The 22,566-nt window shown below is 22.8% G+C and overlaps 4 protein-coding genes across 6 annotated transcripts; 2 read left to right on the forward strand and 2 right to left on the reverse strand.

Annotated features, from left to right (window-relative positions):
- Positions 1-152: 152 nt before the first annotated feature.
- LOC127282474 (anaphase-promoting complex subunit 5) lies at positions 153-4,362 on the forward strand. Its single transcript, XM_051306733.1, has 11 exons — positions 153-519; positions 574-623; positions 704-1,077; positions 1,152-1,305; positions 2,360-2,541; positions 2,617-2,730; positions 2,805-2,934; positions 2,992-3,294; positions 3,389-3,510; positions 3,581-3,848; positions 3,954-4,362. The coding sequence occupies exons 1-11, from the start codon at positions 399-401 to the stop codon at positions 4,320-4,322; spliced, it is 2,187 nt and encodes a 728-aa protein (XP_051162690.1). The 5' UTR covers positions 153-398; the 3' UTR covers positions 4,323-4,362.
- A 130-nt stretch (positions 4,363-4,492) lies between these two features.
- LOC127282475 (uncharacterized) lies at positions 4,493-6,624 on the forward strand. 2 transcript variants are annotated; one of them, XM_051306735.1, is made up of 6 exons: positions 4,493-4,975; positions 5,205-5,267; positions 5,349-5,463; positions 5,533-5,756; positions 5,837-6,154; positions 6,220-6,624. In XM_051306735.1, the coding sequence occupies exons 1-6, from the start codon at positions 4,717-4,719 to the stop codon at positions 6,366-6,368; spliced, it is 1,128 nt and encodes a 375-aa protein (XP_051162692.1). In that variant the 5' UTR covers positions 4,493-4,716; the 3' UTR covers positions 6,369-6,624. The 2 variants fall into 2 exon arrangements, with proteins under 2 accessions (XP_051162692.1, XP_051162691.1); XM_051306734.1 differs by having other exon boundaries at positions 5,205-5,463.
- Positions 6,625-6,703: 79 nt separating this feature from the next.
- LOC127282380 (N-acetylglucosamine-1-phosphotransferase subunits alpha/beta) lies at positions 6,704-11,798 on the reverse strand. The gene is made up of 7 exons (XM_051306567.1): positions 11,448-11,798; positions 10,868-11,289; positions 10,568-10,779; positions 8,039-8,846; positions 7,805-7,976; positions 7,541-7,728; positions 6,704-7,473 (listed from the first exon to the last, which is right to left on the reverse strand). Exons 1-7 carry the CDS (start codon positions 11,565-11,567, stop codon positions 7,164-7,166), a joined length of 2,232 nt encoding a protein of 743 aa, XP_051162524.1. The 5' UTR covers positions 11,568-11,798; the 3' UTR covers positions 6,704-7,163.
- Positions 11,799-13,431: 1,633 nt separating this feature from the next.
- On the reverse strand, positions 13,432-21,130 carry LOC127282381 (putative fatty acyl-CoA reductase CG5065). Of its 2 annotated transcripts, none has more exons than XM_051306569.1 (8): positions 21,025-21,130; positions 15,807-16,084; positions 15,389-15,705; positions 14,954-15,201; positions 14,583-14,769; positions 14,244-14,429; positions 13,809-14,069; positions 13,432-13,661 (listed from the first exon to the last, which is right to left on the reverse strand). In XM_051306569.1, the coding sequence occupies exons 2-8, from the start codon at positions 16,050-16,052 to the stop codon at positions 13,583-13,585; spliced, it is 1,524 nt and encodes a 507-aa protein (XP_051162526.1). In that variant the 5' UTR covers positions 16,053-16,084; positions 21,025-21,130; the 3' UTR covers positions 13,432-13,582. The 2 variants fall into 2 exon arrangements, with proteins under 2 accessions (XP_051162526.1, XP_051162525.1); XM_051306568.1 differs by lacking the exon at positions 21,025-21,130 and adding an exon at positions 20,038-20,217.
- Positions 21,131-22,566: the final 1,436 nt, after the last annotated feature.

Genomic DNA, 22,566 nt, shown 5'->3' on the forward strand with positions numbered 1-22,566 from the left:
TAATTATAAGTTTAATTTTCAAAAGTTTAAATTTTCAAATATGTTTGAAAAAAAAGTGGAAAAAAACAATTAACCAATCAGCATTGAGGAATTTAGTTTTAGTTACTCAGTTAAATAATAGAGGCGCTCCTATCGTTTCGTTTACTATAACCTCAAAATTGTTTTTGATTTTGTAAATAAATAAATTTTAAATCGCGTTTTAAATATAATAATTAAAGTGTAATTAAAGTTTTATTGTTTTTGTGAAAGAAATATTAAATAATTTCTTTTTTTATTATCATGCGAAGAAAAATAAAAAACATTTTACGAAAATGTTTATAAAAATGATATAAAAGATTTAAATTATAATTGTTAGAAATTTGTATTATTGTTTTAAGTGAGAAAAAATACAATTAAAAATGAATAAAGAAGTGTTAAATATCGAAGGCGCAACTAAAAAATCACAAAGAGAAACATTAACTCCTTATAAAATAGCAATTGTTATGTTTGTTAATATTTATTGCGATGAAAATGGAAAAGGTAAGTTATTTTTGTGTTATTATTTTTAAATATTATTAAAATTTTTTTTTGCAGAAATTCTAGAAAGGCGAGATTTTTGCATAGCTGCTTTAAAATTAATTCAGGTGAAAAATGTTTTTAAAATGAAAATTTAAAAATATTTTTTTTTTAAGGAGCAAATAGTAAAAAAAAATTATTTTTTCAGTCACCAGATATGGATTTGCGTCCACTATTTAATTATCTTTATTCATCAGAATTTGTTCTTCAACAATTTACACAAAATCTTGAGAATGAATTGAAATTATTGTGCGATAATGGAGTAATGGGTTTATTGGATCTTTTTGAAAATCTTGGCAAATTAACAAAATCAAATACCGAACATTCATTGTCACAGCCATTATTGAATAAAAATTCTGTTCTTGGATTATATGTACGTCGAATTATTATTTTATTCGAAAGATTGACATTCTATCAAATTGTCTTACTTTATGAATCATTAAAGGATTATATAAAAAGCAGTATTAATGATGATGCCGAAAATTCGGTGGGTTTAAAAACTGATGAATCATTTTCTCGTAAGTAAGTAGTGAAAATTTTTTTTATTAATTATAATATCATTAAAAAGAGAAAATAAATTAATTTTTTTTTTATAGAAATAAACATATTTGGGGTGGAAGACAAGCAGAATTACTTGTTGCACAACAAGCTCATGCTTTACAAACAGATGAACATAAAGCCCTTCCACCAGCTGAACTTCAAGCTCTTGTTCGAGAATTATTAACTTGCAGTCCTTATTACGCGGAAGCTGTAAGAAAAATTATTTTTAAATAATTATTAATTATTTTGGGGCGGTTCAAGTCCTACACATTTAGATTCTACACCGTATAAATTCTACACGTTAGATTCTACAATGTTAAATTCTACACAAATTAAATTTTGCACAATATATTTGTTAAATTCTACACGTTAGATTCTACAATGTTAAATTCTACACACATTTATATTTAAAAATAAAAATTAATTCGTTAAATTCCACACAGTTAAATTGTACATCGTTAAATTCAACAAACTTTTATATTTAAAAATAAAAATAATTTTGTTAAATTCTACACAGTTAAATTGAACACCGTTAAACTCTGCACAAATTTGTTTAAAAAAATGATAATTATTACTATAAAATTCTACACAGTTAAATTCTACAAAATAAATTTCTTCACAGTTTTTTAGTTGTGTTAAATTCTACACACGTTTATATAAATATAATAAATATTAATTTTGTTAAATTCTACACAGTTAAATTGAACACCGTTAAATTCTGCACAAATTTATTTTAAGAAATGAAAATTATTACTGTAAAATTCTACACAGTTAATTTAACAAAACTAATATATTTATTTTGTAGAATTTAACTGTGTAGAATTTTACAGTAATAATTTTCATTTCTTAAAATAAATTTGTGCAGAATTTAACGGTGTTCAATTTAACTGTGTAGATTTTAACAAAATTAATATTTATTATATTTATATAAACGTGTGTAGAATTTAACACAACTAAAAAACTGTGAAGAAATTTATTTTGTAGAATTTAACTGTATAGAATTTTATAGTAATAATTATCATTTTTTTAAACAAATTTGTGCAGAGTTTAATGGTGTTCAATTTAACTGTTTAGAATTTAACAAAATTATTTTTATTTTTAAATATAAAAGTGTGTTGAATTTAACGATGTACAATTTAACTGTGTGGAATTTAACGAATTAATTTTTATTTTTAAATATAAATGTGTGTAGAATCTAAATGTGTAGGACTTGAACTGCCCCATTATTTTCATTAATTTATTGGTAAAAAAAATTTCTTTTCAGCACTATTTGAGTTATCTTAATTGTTTACGAGTCAATGAATATTGTGGCGCTTTGGAAAGTCTTTATCATTGTTTTGATAGACTAGCACCTTTGGAAAATCGTTCAACATCAGAAGATAGATCTCGAACTTTTAGATACGCGGCTTTGAATCTTGCAGCACTTCATGCGCAATTCAATAATAAGTATGTTTAAATATTTAAAAAAAAAATTATCCATCTCCAGTTATTAAAAAAAAATTTAATTATTTACAATTTTAGAGATGTTGCGCGTTCAGCATTGAAAGAAGCAATTATGACGGCTCAAGAAGCTGGTGACAATGTTTGTCTTCAACTTGCTCACGCTTGGATGTATCATTTAACAGATGAAAAAAAGTAAGATTTAAATTACAAAAAAAAAAATGGAAAATTCTTGCAATTATTAAATGAGAATTTTTTTTTCTATTTAGAGGTCCACTAATTGAAAGATCTGTTGGTAAAGCTTGTATGTTAGGAATTTCACATACAATAAGTTTGGGTCTAATTGCATCGGCACATAATTCAGCAATGGAGGGAGATAATCCTCAACATATTTTTGAGGTACTGAGAAAAATCACTATTTCCTTTTTGGCAAATTTATTTTCATTTTTTTTTCAGACTCTCATGAAATCGGATATTGTCAATTGTCAACATTCAATGATTGATCTTATGTCAATGACCTTAACGGAAAAAGCCGCATTGTGGGCATATTATGGAAAAACTGAAATGTCCTCAATATGTTCGCAACTTTTACTTTTACACAATACAGGAGAAAAGAAACAACAAATATTTAATGGTCCATCAACGTGTCAAGCTGTTGTTAATATTGCTAATATTCTTGTTGAATTTGGTGAATATAATTTAGCCAGTGTTGTATTAGATCATGCCAAAGAAAGATTTCCCAATGAGCCCAGTAACAAGGTATATTTTAAAATAATTTAAAAGAAAAACAAGTTTTTTTGTAAAAATGGAAAAAAAATTTTGTTTTTATAATAATAATTAATAATTTAATTAGGTTTGGAAATTAAGTGAACAACTTTATGAATTTAATCAATTGTTAAAAAGTGAAAAATGGCGAGAAGCAGAAGCGATAGCGACACAAATTGTGAGTTTAGATCCATTGGAAAGTAAATTTAGGTATGTAATTTAGAATACTAATTAACAATGAATTAAGTAATTTATTGAATTTGTTAATATTTTATTTTAGACAAGTCGAGGTTTGTTTAGCAAAAGGCGATTATCCAATTGGATTGGAAATTGTAAATAGTATAGAAAATATGAAAGGTGTAACGCCACAAAATCAAGTTCGAGCAATGCTTCTTTCTAGTCAAATAACTTGCGCTTCGATACATTTGGGATCAAGTATTGCTGGTTGCAATTCAATTGTCCTTTTAAATACCGCTCTTGAAATCGCTACGAAAAATCATTTATCATACTATGCGGCACTTATAAAAATGCATTTAGCAAATATACAGGTATTTAAATTAAATTATTTTCAATTAAAATTTCCCCAAAATAATTGTATAATGTAAAGAAAAATTGATTTAATAATAATTTGTTTCGATTTTGTTTTTAAATAGCTTTTAATGGGTATGCCTTATCAAGCATCGAAATTGGTTGATGAAGCAATTGTACAAATCCTTACACATGGTGGTTTTTATGATCAAGGAAGAGCATTAGTTTTACGTGCAAAATGTTTGGTAGCCACATCGCCGCCTTCAAGTCAAAAGCACAATGCAGCAATTTTAAATGCAATTAAATCATTGCTAAAAGCAAAAATACATTTTCGTAAAATTGAAGCCTACGGTCGTGTTAAAAGTACATTGTATTTGCTATCAATTTTTTACAATGAACTCGATATGAAAAAAGAAAGAAATCAATGTGCTTTTGAATTTCGTCAACTTGATGAACAATATTCCGCAAAATTGAATACAATCTCTTTGTATTGATTTTTTTTTTGTATTTTAAACTGTACATATATTTTTAATTATTCTTTTCGTAAATAATTAATATTCTCTCAAAAAAAAGGTAATATTATTTTAACCTTCCTTTTTGAAAAAAAAAATAATTTTAATTTATTTAAAAAAATATATATTTTCTAAATTATTAAAATTTAATATTTGAATTCCTTGTATTGGAATTTAAAAATGCGGTCGCAATAATGTCGAGTCGATATTGTTACCACGACAACAGGACAATACAAAGTAGTAACAGACACTCAATCATTCATTTTCACTTTTAAACTTGTGAAGTATTCTTTAAAAAAAAGAAAACGAAAATATTAATTTATAATCACTAATTTTGAATAATTATTGTGTGTATCTTTAAAAAAAAATAATAATAATGCCTTTAGTTGAACAATCAAGTTACGGTAGTCAACAAATTAATGTGCCACCAAGTTTACCGATGATTTTAAAACAATTTTGCAAAGCTGCAATAAGAACACAACCATACGATCTTCTTAAATGGTCCAGTGCTTATTTTCGCGCTTTAGCAGAAGGTGAAGAACCTCCGTCAAAAATTAGATTGGAATATCCTCCACCCACAACTGCTTCAGGATTAACTTTAGGATTTTTAAAAGTTCTTTTACGACAATTAGGAGGTAGATTTCAAAATTATATCAAGAATTAATTCTATTAATTAATTATTAATAATTTTTAATTAATATAGCTAATTAATTATTAATTAATATAGCTAATTAATATTTAATTAATCTTCATTAATTAATAATTCATTGGACTATTTTCGATTTTATCATTATAAATATAATAAAATTCCCTGGAATAATTAAATCGATTTCGATTCTTAATTGAAATTAATGTTGAATTTAGATTACAATAAAGTGGTGCCTGTGGAAACACTTTTACGTAGATGGGATTGTTTATGTCTCGATCGTAAGGATTTAAATTTAATAATGTTAATTGGCAAATTTCGTCGCAAATGTCAAGTGAAAAAATTCCTCGCAATTGCTGTAGGTCTATTAACATCAAGTTTATTTGAAACGATGATTATGATTTGTGAATTATTTACACATGAACCTGACGGTGGATCGGCAATGATTCCTGTCTCATTATTCATGGAATTATATGGGTCCGTATTAAAAAAAAAAGATGTAAAAATTTTCTTTTTTTTTTTATTAATAATAGAAAATTAATTAAGATTTTTGGCTGGACTTCGATGCGATGGAACCGCAAGAGATCCTGGCGATGATCCTCATTGTACATTCTTTGACGAATCAGATCAAGGAGATAATTCCGAAAATCATGATTGTTTGGAGAAAAGTAAAATGAAAAATTTTTCATCTCCAACAAGTCAGGATACGGAAACTGATGTTAATCTAGATTTGGAATCATGTAAAGATGATGACGAGTCATTAATTAAAAGTAGAAATTATTAATTTTTTTTCTATTTTTCAAATTAAATTGTTTCTTTACCTTTTTTTAAATTTAAATTTTTTTTTTAGATGAAAAGAACAAGACTTCAGAAAATCGTGAAGAAAAATTGACATCAGAAGAAAGTGATGAACAATTATTGTCAAATGGCAAATCTCCAAATAATGAAACATCGGATAATAGTTCAAAATTGGCGGATAATAATAATTTTATACAATCTGATAATGAGGATTCGGTGGAAGTGAAAAAAATTTTGGATAAAAATTCCGAACAAAGTAGCGTTGAATTAAAAATTAAAAACAATCGTCGAATTTCCATTTCAGATGGAGAACGAGTAAAAATGAAAATTTCTGATTCTTCATTGTACAAATTTTATCCAAATATACCAGGTAAATGTCGAAAGAAATTTGAAATAAAATTTAATTTTAATTAAGCAAAATTATTTTAATTAAAGGAATTGGACCTCGTTTATCAGCCGAGGAAGTTGCTTGTATTGCAATATGGATGAGTGAATGCGCAAGAAGACAAGAAGGAATGGTTGGTCCTCGAAATCTTCGTCATTCTCAATGTCCACCTTTGGACAAACAACGAATTCATCGCTAATAGAAATATCAAAAAATAATTTAATATAAAAATTAATAACGAGGCATTGAAACAGTTCCTCAAGACTGATTGTTATAAAAAAATTCATTTTTTTGTATCGTTGACGATACAAATTTAAAAAAAAGAAAAAATAATTAATCACTTTCTCAATCGTTAGTTTCTTTAGAGATTTAAAATAGAATTGTTATGTTAACATTGACTTATTGATTTATAGACTGTAATTCTATATTTGAAAACTGTAGTAAAATTTATTCAGACGAATAAAATATTAGAAATATATATATATTCTAAATTAATTTTAACGTATAGAGAAATAATAAATTAGAAAACGAGACTTTCTTTTTTTTTAGCTTGCACACGTTTTATTTTAGGTTTATAAATATAGTTTCTTTCTTAACAATTATATACATTGCGTTTGTAGAATTGCAATTATTTTTTTTAACAGACTAGAATTGTTTATGTATTTTAAAACAAAGGAAAAGTTGTTAAGTACACAAAAAAAAAGGAAAAAAAAATTAAGAGTTAAAAAACAAACTTAAAATTCCATTTTGAAGATGTAAAACTAGTCATTTTCACTAAAAATTATAATTCTAAAAATATTAAATAATCTTTTTTTTAAATAATTCCCTAATAAATAATAAATAAATAAAATAATTTCTTACCTAAAATGTTTCTTCAAAAGTTCTAGAAACAATGTTTAATTTCAAAATCTCATTCTATCACAGAAATATTTCGAAAATTGTTTTTTTTTTTTGATAAACAAAATGACTATTTTCACACGCACACATAAAATTGTCAAACAAGTAAATGTGGTAAAGTGCGAATCCTGAGAATTCTTTTAATTTGATGATGAAAAAGATGATAGACTGTTAAAATTATTAACAATCCAACGAGTGTTAAAAGTAAATTTCTCGCTTTTGTACGACTTGCTCTCCATTCATAAAGTTCATGACGATAAGAAAATCGATTACGATATTGTGATGGTAATTCAAATCTACTTTTAATTGGATAAAGCGATCTATAAAAATCATTTAATAATGCTCGTACAATTTCATTTTCTGATCTTCGATTTGGATCCATATCATCATTTAGACAGATAAATTTTCTGTAAAGAGAAAAAAAAATATTAATTGACAATTAATTTTTTCAAAAAATTAATTTCTATTACTCACTTTGGTTCTCGGCGAATTTCATCTAAAATTTGTACAGTCATTGAAATATTGCTCGTCAACATTTCGAAAATTTCATTTTTTCCAGCTTTAACAATTTCATGTTTGTATCGCATTTTCTCACCAAATTTAGTTTGAAGCTTATCAACAATCGAAGGACATTTTATAATTAATTCCCTTGAAACGATCGGCTAAAGTTCAAATTAAAAAAAAAAAATTATGATTGATAATATTAAATAAAAATTTTTAAATAAATTTGAAACTCACGAGAGTTGAATCTAAATATCGTTCTCCAGGCGGTGGTAGTGGAGTATTTTCAATTTTCACTTTCTGCGAACAATTTGTAATTATACTTTCAAAATTCACCACCAAACCATAATCTAATGGAAGAGAATGCATCCTCGATAAAAGTGTTCGAATTTCTCTATCCGACCAAGTTCTGAAAAGGAAATTTTTTTTTTTTTATAAAAATAAATTTAAAACCTGAAATAAAGTACTTACTGTGATTTATCAGTATCGAATGAATCAAATATCTCTGAAGCAGTTAATTGTCGTTTCTCACTGACTAGAAAATAAAAATAAGAGAATGCAAATTGCATATCTTCTGCACTTCTCACTTTATGACTAGACGTTTTTTTAAATTCAAAATCAAATTTCTTTTGCATATCATTAATTATTAATTTATCTAATAAATGTGGCATATGAGCGGGAACTCTTCGTCTTTCAAATTTATATGCCGCATTATATATTCTATTCACATATAATAATGATTCAGCGTATGTATCAAGTTGTCTTGATTTTCTCTTCCATTGATCGGCATATTTTAATTTATGTGATTTTATTGAATTATTCACATGCACTATATTTATAATATCATCATTTAAAAAACGTTTAAATTGCCTACGACGCTCGGTAGCTGTGAAATTTTCCAATTTATTTTCTTTCAATAATTTTGAAATAAATTTTTTTCTAATTTCCATTGAATTAAATAATGTTTCATTTTTTATTAAATATTGAGTTTTGTTTTCATTTTTATTCACATTCTTATTTTTTATATTTCTTTTCAAATTTTTATTTTCCTTTTTATTTAATTCTGTATTATTTTTTTTTGATTGCAAAACACGTAAAAGCATGGAATTCACTGTGTTGGCAATGGGAAAATTTGAACTTTGTGTTATTAAAGAATTTAATAATTGTTCAGCTTCAAAATTACGTTGATTTGTATCTCTTAAGAATTTATAGGGATAATCACTTTCGTCTTCAACAACATCACTGTCAGTTATTAATGGTAATGGATCACAATCTCCTCCTAAAAAAGAGATTCAATAAAAATTATATAATAATAAAATGCTTGGTCTGTCCTTCTGTCCTAACTTGAAGTTGGTCTTTTATGATTTCACGTGTTTCTTGAATAGTAATCTTATAACGTGTCAAATTTGTGTCAAATTAAACTTGAAAATTTTAGAAATAATTAAATTTCAAAAGATATTGTTAATTTTCAAACAATAATAAAATTTTACAGAACTAAAAATAATTTATCAAAAAATTTTTTGGAAAACATTTTTTAAATTTAATTGAATTTTCAAAAGATTTAAAATTGAGATTTTAAAAATTAATTGAACTTCAAGTGATTTTAATTAAAATTTTATATGATTTCACTAAAAAATTTATTAGAAATTACAGACAAAATACAATAATTTGATAATCATTTTTAATTGAAAAATGGTTTCAGATAGTTGAATTTTCAAAGAATATTATAAAAATATTTAAAAATAATTGAATTCCCTTAGAGTTATAATTGAAATTATTAAATTTCAAAAAATTTTCCATGGAAAATTTTAGAAATAATTAAATTTTAAATGCTTTTAAATTCAAATTATTAAAAATTCAATTAATTTTGAATTCAAATTTTTTAGAATTATTAAATTTTCTTTAATTTTGATTTGAAATTTCGGAAAATAATTAAATTTCAATTAAAATTTTGGATAATAATTCATTTTTAGTTGATTTTTTATTGAAAATTTTGATAATTAATTTTGAATTGAAATTTTAGAAAATAATTAAATTTTATTTGATTTTAAATTTAGAAAATAATTGAATTTTAGTTCATTTTGAATTGAAAATTTTGAAAATAATTGAATTTTCTTTGATTTTGAATTGAAATTTTGGGAAATAATTGAATTTTAATTGAAATTTTGAATAATAATTTAATTTAAGTTCATTTTTTATTGAAAATTTGGATAATTAATTTTGAATAGAAATTTTAGAAAATAATTGAAGAATTTTATTTCATTTTAAATTGAAAACTACGAAAATAATTGAATTTTAAAAGATTTTGAATTAAAAATTTGGAAAGTAATTGAATTTTCTTTGATTTTGAATTAAAATTTTGGGAAATAATTGAATTTTAGTTAATTTTGGAATTGAAATTTTGGAAAATAATTAAATAATTGAATTTTTGTTAATTTTCAATAGAAAAATTTGGAAAATATTTGAATTTTAGTTGATTTTAAATTAAAATTTCGGATAATAATTGAATTTTATGTGATTTTAAATTGAAAATTTGAAAAATAATTGAATTTTAAAAGATTTTGAATTAAAAATTTGGAAAATAATTGAATTGTCTTGGATTTTGAATTGAAATTTTGGAAAATAATTAAATTTCAATTACAATTTTAAATAATAATTCAATTTTAGTTGATTTTTGATAATTAATTTTGAAATTAAATTTTGGAAAATAATTTTATTTTATTTGAATTTAAATTGAAAATTTGGAAAATAATTGAATTTTAAAAGACTTTGAATTTAAAATTTAATAATTTAATAATTAATAATCTGAGGTCTATAAACATATAATTTTTATTTTTATCATTTAATATGGAATAATATTCTAATAAATTTAAATAATTATTGATAATATTAATTTTTAATTTCTCTATAACAAATAATGAAACAGTCAATTTGGCGCGCTTGCGCGCATTTAATATTGCTAGTTCATTAATTAAATTAATTAGATTTTTAAAAATTTACCATCAAATTCACAAAGAGTTGTGTTACAAGATGGATCACAAGCTCCGTCTTTAACCCAAGCCCAGGGACAAACATCCGAACAATCTGGCACCCACCATGCTAAATAAACTTTTTGTCCCTGTGCATGAGTAATAAAATCTTCTGGCCAAACCTCTGCACCAAGCATAACATCGTCATTAAAGTAGATAAATTTCTCCGAAAGACCTGAAATTCTTTAAAGAAAATTTTCAAATAATTTTTTTTTATTAATTTTAAATTAAATTTTTTTATTAAATTAATATTTTGCAAATTATAATTTACCTATGAATATGACTTTCAATTGCAGGACTAGAAAAAGTTGGCAAATCATTTTTATCAATAAAAATATCATCATGAGTAACTAGAGTAACACGTGAATTATCCATATCCAACCAACTTGGTATTTGTCCATTTGTCACAATATAAACATGTCTTATCCAAGGCGCATACATTTCCAATGATCTCAAGGAATATCTCAATTCATCTTTATCACTAAATCGCGAAGCAGCTGCATTTACATCCATTATTGATACATATCTATTTAAATTATCAATAAAAATTGGATCTGATCCATTTACCCATGTATAAACAACGTCAATAGGAACGTGTTGACATAATTTTTTTTGAAATGATATACCTAAAATATTATCATTAAATGAATGAAATACAGCTTCATATTTTTCTTTACTCCACGCTAACCAAACCTGTTTTTAGAAGAAAAAAAAAAATTATTAGAAAATACAGAATTGAAAATAATTTTTATTTAATAAAAAATATTTTGATACTTTAAAAAATTACTTACAATAGAAAAATAAAACAATAATAAAAAACCAAATTTATAAATGACAAAAAAATTTCTAACCTCTCCAAAATGGATTACTCCAATAAATATGCAAGTAAATGCAATGACGATAATTAATAGGGAATATTTGTGTGACAATAAATCGTAGCATCTTCGTTGAATTAATTTACATGTACTCATTATGTTTTAAAATTGTAATTAAAATCGCAAATCTTTTTTCATTCATAAATGAATACCGGTGATGAACTGTTTATATTTCAATAAAGGTAATTGAAATTTAATTGAAATTTCTTTTTCCAATATAATCCTTGATTCATTGTGTACTTTATTTTCAAAATAATTAAACATATTACATACAGAAATATTTAATTAAAAGGAAAAGAATTTTACTTTTTTTTTTTTGTTTACTACTTGTCAAAGAGACACAAGACACGGGGAACATAGTGGAATAAAACGTGGAACGGAACGGTACACGGAACGATCGATTTAAACCGGAAGTGTGTTCATTCAAAAGTAAAATCGCAGTTAATTTAAAAGAATAATAAAATTTAATTAATTTAAAAAAGTAATTAATTGTTATTTAAAAATATTATTGCATTTAGATTTAATTTGTGTAATAAATTTATAATTTTATATTTCATCTGAAAATTTGAATAGTTAGTCAAATTTTATGGGGGAAGTGTGTTTGTAGTTTCCGCTTCCGCCATTAACGGTGTTTGCCGCCAGTGAGCGAATTTGCGTATATTGAAATCTGTTTTCTGATTTTATTGTCTTCTTTTTCATTAATAATTGAAATATTCATCAATTTTATAAATTACTCAAATTTTAAAAGATCTGAAGACAATTTTCATCCAGTGGTAAGTTAAATCATGTTAAATTTTTATTTTAAAAAACGTTTGTCATTGTAAAAGCATCTTGAGAATGGAAGAAAAGTACATTTTTTCACTATTCTTTATTTTCTGTATAATTCAACAGTTTATTACGTATAAAATCGTTTAATAATATCTTTTCCATGTTTCTTTTATCTTTTAAAAAATTTTTTGTCAACTTTCAAGTCTTTTGTGTCTTGATTTTGAGGTTATGTATGCAGCCTCATGGGCGTCCATCAGGTAAATTGAAATTTTCTTCTTTCTTCATTTAAGTTTTTCAAGCAAAAGGGAAATCATATCATTTGAATTTAGTTTTTTCTTATTAATTAAACGATATATTTGTCAATTTAAATATTGATTTGTCATACAGAAATAAATAAATTGATAAATTTATCATTTTTAACTGTCAAAAAATGTTTTTAATTTCGTGAAGTTTTCTTTATTGAAAATGACTTTTTTACTTAAATGTATTGAAAAGAATAGACGCAGTTTCTATTAAAAATTATATTTATTTAATATATATAGACATTTTTGATGTTTAATTTTAATAAATTAATAAGCAGAACGTTATTCGCGAGAAATGTTGGACATTTTCACTTTAAAATTTCATATATGCAATTAAGTGTATGGAATTATAAACAGTATTATTCTATACAGAAAAATACATATATATATTTAGTCTCGTTCATTTATAATTAAAGTATTTTTTTTGTAAACTTAAAGTTACAATAATATATTATCATCTTATGCGATTAAGTAAACAATATTCTCCTTAAATTTTCTCAATTTTTCTTGTTGTTCTAATTCAGGTCACATTTTTTTTTATCAAAATTCGTTTTTTGATTAAATTAGAATCTTATTACAAAGCAAATTTGTAATAATTACAATAATTTTCGTATATTATAATATAATATATTGAAGACAAAATCATTCGTATAAGCAGGTTTTTATTAATCAGTCTTTATCGAGGAAATATTGCGCTGAAATTATTTTTTCCAATTGGTAATTTTTTTTTTCTATATAATATTAATGGTCTGTTAATATTATTAAATTGTTTATATTACCACCACACTTAAATAATATTGACAGAATAATTTTTAAATGTAAATGTTTTTTTTTTCAAAGTAAATTAGACTGTCCTTTAATTATAAATTAAATGACACAAAAATAATTGATTTCTTTTTTATACAATGTTTCATTGTATTTATATATAGCACCGTTTTAGACAATTATTAAATAGTGATTTTTATAAACGTAACATTCATATATATTTAGAATTTTGCAAAATAAGTCCCAAATTTTTTTTTTATTTCTTTTTATCTGTTATCACCGACCAGCTCGAGCGATCATTTTCACTAGAATAAGTATACTGAAAAATTGTGTAAATTTGTGCATCCAATATAATCTGAAAATGAATTTTAACAATAATTATTTTATTATAAATTTGATTTTAATTAAAAAATTTTTTAATTATTTTTTTATTTAAATTTTTTTTATAATTTTTTAAATGACAATTAATTAATTTAAAAATTTAGTTTTTTAACGCACTTACTTTAGTAGTCGATTTCTAGCTTTACTCAATGTATCTGGACCGTCTTTTAAAATATATTTTCTTATTCCAAGCATATAACGATGCACATAACTGTCCCAATCTAATGTTGTAATATCAACATTAAAACATCCTGCGTCATTTGATTCTTTTACAACTTTTGCTAATTCATTCATATTATTCCCATGAAAGAACCATTCATTAATGGCAAAAAATTCTCCCGTAAGAGCTGCTCGTTGAAAACGTTGTGTAATTTTCATCATTCTGAAAAAATTATTTTTCCCTATTATTATTTCGCATTTTAAATATTTTTTAAATTAATTTTTACTAATTAGAAAAATAAATGAAGGAAAAATTAATAAATTTACTTTTATTATTGTATAAAATGTGACGAAACTAATTATTTTCATTTTTTAACAGCATTAATAATCAACTTACTTGGGTTTACCTCCTTGGAATTTCAAAACCATATCTACAATAAACGCAGGAAAAAAATGAAGCATTGCAACCATTATTTTATGAATCAATTTATTTGTTCTAAATGTAACACCTGGATACCACATGACGTATTTTGATGGTGATTCAATGGCATGTTTTCTGGTGAGTCGACCAAATTCTCCCCATCTAAAATAATTATATAAATTTAATTTTATTAAATTTCAAATTAGTTTCAAAATTTTCTGAAACATTTATTTAGAAAATATTTTTAATCTCTTTTTTGATTTTATTGTCAATATTTTCAAGTTAAAATTAAATTTTTCACATATAAAAGCTTACTTAACAGGATTGAACGTTCCACTGGTGCAATTATAAATTCTAAGATTGTTAGTACGTTCGATTGCATTGTGCCATGAAGCACAAATAAGAGTATCGACAACATAATCGACTGGTACAACATCAACAACCATTCTTGCATTACAAACAATACTTCGAATTGTCCCTCTTCCTATTTCCATCATAATTCCTGAAATTATGAAATCAACATTAACTACTTCGAATTAAATCCAAAAAAAAATTTTAAATTAAAAATTTGAAATTCTTTTAAATTAGATATTAAAATGGCAAAAATTATCGTTTTTTATTTCGATTGGATATTGAGGAAGATATTTTTTTGGAGTAATTTTCAATTAAATAGTTAGTACACTCACCGGTTATTCCGCAAACATTATCAACCCATCCAGGAAATGGTTCTTGATAAGCGGCACAAACAATGCTTGGTCTTACAATTGCAATTGGTAATCCAGCTCCTTTCGTCATTATTAAATTCTCCGCTAATCCTTTTGTCAATGTATATGTATTAGGATGTCTTCCCATTAATTTTTTCTCCAAAATTCTTAATGTTTCGTCATCCAAATTTTCACACATATCGATAACAGTATGTGGTTTTACTTTTGTACTGCATCATTAAAGATAAATTATTTCTATTTCCATGTAAGTTGGAAATTTTTAATTAATTAATAATAAATATTAATTAATTATAATAATAATAATAATAAATTTTTAATTAATAATTATTAAATTAGTCCAAAAATCAGTGAATGATTTAATTTTTTGAAAATCAATAATTATTATTAAAAAGTTACCTGTATACTTCTTCTTTTATATCGAATAGATCAGCGTTGCTATAAGCAGTGCTGACGTGAATAATACTGACGAGATTGGACATACTTTTGCAAAGTTCTATCATTCTATCAGTGCCTTTTGTATTTAAGTTAACTGCTATTTTTAATGGCTCATCAAATCTTACTGTTGCTGCACTATGAAAAACAATATTTACTCGTTGCATTAACATTGCTTTATCTTCTGGACTAAGGCCCAATTCTGGTAAATTCATATCTCCTTTTACTGGAATTACTTTGCTTAGTGTTCCAGGATACTCCCAACGAATCCTGTCGTATACCTAAACGCAAAAAAAAAAAAATTATTAAAAAAAAACCTCTTTTTCCTATAATTTCATTATAAATTGTTTTATTATTTATTGAGTTAAAAATTATTACTAACTGGATTGTCAATGAGTTCCATAAATCTCTGTTCGACTGTTTGTCCCTTTTTTGGACGGATTAAAATGAAAATTGTAGCAAGTCGTGGGCATGATCGTAAAAGTTTTTCAACAAGTGCTTTTCCTAAAAAGCCTGTTGCTCCCGTTATTAAAACAACAGATTCGGCGAAAAATGCCTCAATTGAACTCCCACCTGGATTAGCATTTTCAATTTGTTCCTCGCCTGTAAATGTATTTGTTTTTCCCATTATGGTGAGAGGTCTTCTTACAATTATCCTTTCTGAAACAGAGTAAAAAGAATTTTCTATTTCTCTTTCTCTCTCTCTCTTTACTTTCTCGTTACTTTCCACTATTGCGGCTCTCACTTATTTCTTTTTTTTTTTAAAAAAAAAAAAATCAGAAAGTATTTTTTTTATCTCAGATTTCACTTTTCCTCGTATATATGTATAATAATATTCAAATTTACAAGTCATTATTGATGAAGCTCTCGATATTATTGATATATTTTTAAACAAATTGAATAATAATTAAACTCTATTAAAATAATAGATTAGAATTTATTATCTACATTTTTATTACATAGTTTGTACAATCAAGTCCCTTATGCTATTAAAATACAAATAAAATAAATTTGATTTTAATAAATTAGTCGTTGAATTAAATATTATAATTTAATTATTATAATAATATTTATAATCGAATTTAATTAGAGTATATACAAATTAGCTGGAGCTAATTAAAAAAGTATTACTCAAATTTATTTGAATGAAATAGAAAAAAAAAAAAAAAAAAAACTTTTTCTCTCATAACTGAGAATAATCGAAGAAATAGCTAATTGAAAACCTTGAATTTTTACTTCTAGGAAAACATTTGAATATAAAATTACTTCAACAAATGTTACATTAATTTCTATTTAAACAATAATTTTAATCAAATTTTTCTCAGCAAATTAATTTTTTGATTCTATAAATGAATTCTAAATTATTTTTTTAATTTCATTTTCTTATTGTTAATATATAGAATAAAAATGATTTTTGCATTAAATTAAGATAAAAAATTTATTATTGACGTTACACTACTGAGATATTTTCATCGACATTATTGATTCTTTATACGCAGAAAAGCTTGTTTTATATAGGCTTATAACTTTATACGGAATATTGATTGCATATTTAGCAGGTGGTAACTTTTTCGTGCTCTTGAAAAATTTGAACTTCTTGACATAGAATATGATATAGAAAATATTTTAAGAACAAAAAAAAAAAAATATATATATATATATAGATGATGGTGTAAAGTTATTTTAATTATTTATTGTATTCGCTTTATCGATTTCTATATAGGCGGAAGTTTTACGTATATAGTAATTTGTCTCAGGGACAAGAACTTTTAGCCAATAATAATTGTTGACACATGATTGTAACGTTGTACAATCGTTTATAACTTAACACTGAAACATGTATTTTTATAAATATCTATATATATTTTTTTTATTTTTCAATGTTAATTAACTATATTTCATTTAAGTGGAAATACTTCGTCATTAATAATTAATAATTAATTTTTAATTTAAAAAACAAATTAAAAAATTTTTATGAATAGGAAAAACTTCAAGCTAAATTAAATTGTGATTTGCAAATATTGTTTGATAATAATAATTAAAAATTAAAATTTTTGAAATGTCAAATATTGATAAATTAAGGAATTAATTTTGCGAGTCATGCGATTGAGAGTAAGACCGGTTGTAAATGGTTGTTGACTTCTTTTCTTTCATTTTTTTTTTTTTATAATTTTTATCAGAAACAAAATATTACCTCTTAGATAATTAGAAAGTTATTTAAAGTTTTAATTAAATAATTCAAGAATGACGTAATTTTGCTGTATATTTGTGCGAAAGTATTTTATTTTTTTCGATAAAATTTTAATATTTATTTTATTTATTTTTAAACATTTTTAATTGTTTTTTTTTTAATTTATATATTGTGTTTTCTTATCTAATTTTTTATTACTTTATTTTTTCCATTTTTTTTAAACATTTATATAAAATATTTTAGATTATATCTAACGTTATATATTTAGTTTATTTATATAAAAAAAAAATTCTTAAGTAGTTGAAAAAAATGATAAGATAATTATTCAAATAATGAAAATGACGTCTTCAATACAAGTTTCTAAACTCGAATTAGATAAAAATGATATTTATTATTTTATTTATGTATTATTATTATTATTATTTATTATTATTATTATTATTATTATTATTATTATTATTATTATTATTATTATTAATATTTTTTTACTATTTAATTTAAAAAATAATTGAGATAAATAATAAATAAATAATTAGTATTAGAAAGGTAAAGTGATGATTTGATAAATTTTTTTTTTACATCGCTAAACCTTCAAATAAACATTAATCTACATTCAATATTTCGAATAATGACTTTCGTATAATATATAATTTCCCCCTTTATTTGAAGGCTACTGAATAAAGAAATGAGTACAAATAAAATTATTAATATTATTCCTAAAGGAGTAGAACTATTATTCTAATCTAGGGTAACTGTCCTATAATTATTGACTCATTAAGAACATCATCAGTTTCAAAAGCAAATATATAAACATTAAACATAAAAAGCCTGCTATTTCTTTTGTTAGATCATAAATTAATATAAAAAAAAAAAAAAATTCACTTAAGTCATTTTAAAAATTAATTGAAAATAAAAATATAGCATTTTCAATTTTACAATAATTTTCTCTATAAAATTAACCTTTAATATATCAATATTTATTTTATGTGAAAACATATCGAATATAACATTAAAAAAATTATACTATTTGTCACATTTTTTTTTTTTTATTAAAATTTGAAAATAATTGAACCCTTGATAATCGGGAAAGAATCAATAATTGGAAAGGCTACATTACCATGCAATATATATATATATATATATATATATATTTTAGAGGTCATTTGTATATTCTTTATGAAAAAGAAAATTCGAGACGTGAAATTAGTTTTGACATTAAAAAAAAAAATTTTACGATTCAATCCATAATCTCTTTTCCCACGTGTAAACTAGTGCAATATCGATTTTAAAAGTAATGTAAGTTCTTGACCTGCATGATTTCCTAAATAGATAATAACTGACATTCTCAATTGTTTTGTTTTTAATATGAAAAAATTACTTCTTTTTTTTTTAAATTTGTTAAAAAAATTAATTAAACATTTAATAAAGGTAAAGACAACTTTAACAAATTTGAAATTATTTTCTTAGATAAATATATTAACATTTTTTTTTTGTAGCGAAATATTCATCATACATCTAATTTGTATTTTAATAGCATAAAGAATTAGATTGTACATACTATGTAATAGTATATAAAGGAGATAATTCTATTCTATTGTAGCAAAATATTAAAATTATTATTTTTTCTTTGTTTAAATTTTTTAACAACAATATTATTAGTTATTAATTTAATTATTGAAATAAATTATTAAATAGTAGTATCATTTTGTAAGAAATATAATAACAAATTAACGAAGTTAATAAGATATTTAATTATTTATTTTTTATTTCAATTTATTAACTTTTAATAATATTTTAACATTATTAAAACATTATTAAAACATTATTAAAACTAATATTCATTAATAATTGATTTTAAAAAATAATAATTTTTAATTGATAATTACACTAATAGTGCTGACTCTTTTTTTAATTTGATTTCTTTTCTCTAATTTTATATTCATAAGGTTATTTTTGAACCTTAATTATAAAATTAATGTTAACGAAAGTCAATCGAATAGTTGATTTATTTATTTTTTTTTTTTTAGAAAAGTCACAGTCGAAAGTTTATTGAGTTGACACATTTTTGCATCTTACACTTTCCTTTAAGAGGTTTATCATTAAAATCATCTCTCTTTGCTTGTTTTGCACTTAAATAAATAAAAGATTACAATGAGGATCTCGTTACTGACGATTTCTCGTTCATTCGAAAAAAAAATAGATTTAACAATATTATTATCAACTTCTATATCAAAAAAATTAATAATAATTTTTTACACTAATTTTAATTTAATCAATTAAAATTTTATTAAAATATTTAATAATTAATTAAGTTTATATTAAATTATTTTTAATTTATTTATTTTTATTTTAAGTTATTTAAACATGGAAATTTTTTTATGGAAAAAAAGAAAATTGTGTATTTTGTAAAATGAAAATTTACCCGTTTTCTTGTTTCAATTAAACTTTTCTTATACATTGCCAATTATTTCAATGGTATTTGTTTTTATAGACACTATGACGCATTGTTTATACACTTCTATACGTACTAACTCGCGATTAAATGTGCATCAGTTGCTATGAAATCGCTACGATTCCAAACAACTACTGATAGAACTTTACTAAAAGACAACTCAAGTTATCATTGCATTCAATTTTATTTGAAAAGGGGAAGGGGGTTGATGTGGGATTAACTTTGTCGGCTTTAACATTAACAGGTGTGTTTTCACAGTTTGCTAGAAACTACTAAAGATGGCAGTATATAATAGGGATATCAATAATAATTAAATTATTTATTTACATTTTTTTTTTAACAAAAATTAAAAAAAAAAAATTACAAACTCTAATTTTAAAGAAAATTAATTGTTTTTTAATTCATAAAAAATCTTATGAATTTCAACGAATTCATTTTTAAATTAATGTAAATTTGATTTTAAATTATCATATTTTTTTCTGTAATGTATTATTAATTTTTTTTTATTTAATTCATTTATTTTAGAATTTTGATTGCAAATTTTTGATTTACATATGTAATTATATTGACTAGTTTGTATGAATTTTATTTTTTAATTATAAAAATATTTTCGTTAAGAGAAAGTTTAAAATAAAAATTTCAGAAAAATGAAAACAAAGAATAATTTAAATTTAGCAAATTTGGATAATAATAATAATAATATTAAATAAATAAAAATAAAATTAAAAGAAAGAGTAAAATGAAAAAATTATTATTTATAATTAAAAATAATTTTTCTGAGTTTATACGAAAACAAGGAATTAAAAAAATTATAGGTGAGAGTATTTTCTCAATATTTACACTAAAAGAGATTAATTATATAAGTAACACAAGCGCATATATATACGACCCGGAAATACTTTCTTCGGATACATTCATGCAATGCTCCTTTTTTTCAACATCCACATATAAACTTACCTTGTTACATGCAGAATCCCACTAGTCTTCGCGAAAAGAGAGAGTATCTGACATACTCGACGTTCTTCTTTCAACTGAAGTGCAACAAGCTTTCGTACCCCTCTAAATAACTTCTCTTACTAACAATTTATTTTCCACTACCATTGCTCTTGTTATTTGTCACATTTATGTTATTTTAAAAAAAATAAAATAAACGATTGAAATTTTTTTATTAAGAAAAATTATTACTGAAGTTACAAAATCTTTTTTTTATATAATTTCATGGAAAAAAATTATTTTAAAATTGTCCTTTTATCTAAGAATAAATAACTTTTTTTTGCAAGTTATTTAGTTGAGAGAAATAAAATATGTTTTAAATAAAATTTTTTGGAAAATTAATTGAATTTACTTGAAATGCTTTTTTAAATTTTAATTTTAACAAAGTTGATACCATTAGATTATTTATAAAAAAATGTATATATAATTGCAAATTTATTTTTTTTTAGTCTTTTTTAAAAAGATAAAAAGAATTTGAAATTAGAGAATGTTGAATTAAAAAACGATTTTAAAATATGGCAATAATATTTTTTTCATTATCATCTTATTATTACTTTTGACATTTGTTATATATTTATTATATTTACAAGAAATGAGGGAATAATTTTGAAAAATAAGTTTTAAAATTTAAAAAAAAAAACTTCAAATTTGTAATCACTGATCCTGAAAAACATTTAAATATATTAAAAAATTGACATTGACTTTTACAAAATTTAAAATATTGAAAATAGATAATAATTTACAAAACTAAAAGTTTTTTTTTAATTTAAAATAATTTAATTGATAATTTTTTTAATTATAAAAATCAAATAAACTCTTAAGTTGCAAAGTGTTCATGAAGTGAAAAAATAGGAAAAATTCATTTATTTATTTTTAAATTATTGTAATAATTTTTAAATATTTTAAAATATTTTTTGCATTTCAATTAATTTTTTTGGTTTCATTTCATTGAAACTATTTTTTTTCAACGCCAGCGCCTGTTTTACGGCTACCATTCATACACTTTTGCCTTTTCGTTGCATTATTGAAGAAATATTCTTCAGTTTTAATTAATTAAAATAATGATGTTTTTTTTAAAAAATAATATAGTAAAAAGCTATTGAAAACAATAATAACAAACAGTAAAATTTTGTATTATTGTTTCTTCTTTTGTTTTTTATTTATTATTATTACTTTTTAAACGTTTATTATTATTTATTTTATATATTTATATCAGTAATTATTTATTAGTTGATAAATTTAATTTTTCGTGCAAAATTTGTATTTTAAAATATTAGAAAAAAAATCTAAAGAGAGTGACTACATATTACGTATGATTATACGAGGGAAAAAGTGTATATTGAGCTTTGAAGCTTCATTTTTTAATCCTCAGAAAGAATCTTCAAAGCGATTTAAAAACTATAACCGCCTTAAATTTCATTAATATGTTGAAAACAAATATCTGGGAAAACCACATTTTTTTTTATAAATTTTTCATATCAATTATATTAACTACATTTATTTGTT

Source organism: Leptopilina boulardi, unplaced genomic scaffold (genome assembly GCF_019393585.1).
Source record: "Leptopilina boulardi isolate dan_hultmark-lab unplaced genomic scaffold, ZJU_Lbou_2.1 LbouV2_30, whole genome shotgun sequence".
NCBI lineage: Eukaryota > Metazoa > Arthropoda > Insecta > Hymenoptera > Figitidae > Leptopilina > Leptopilina boulardi.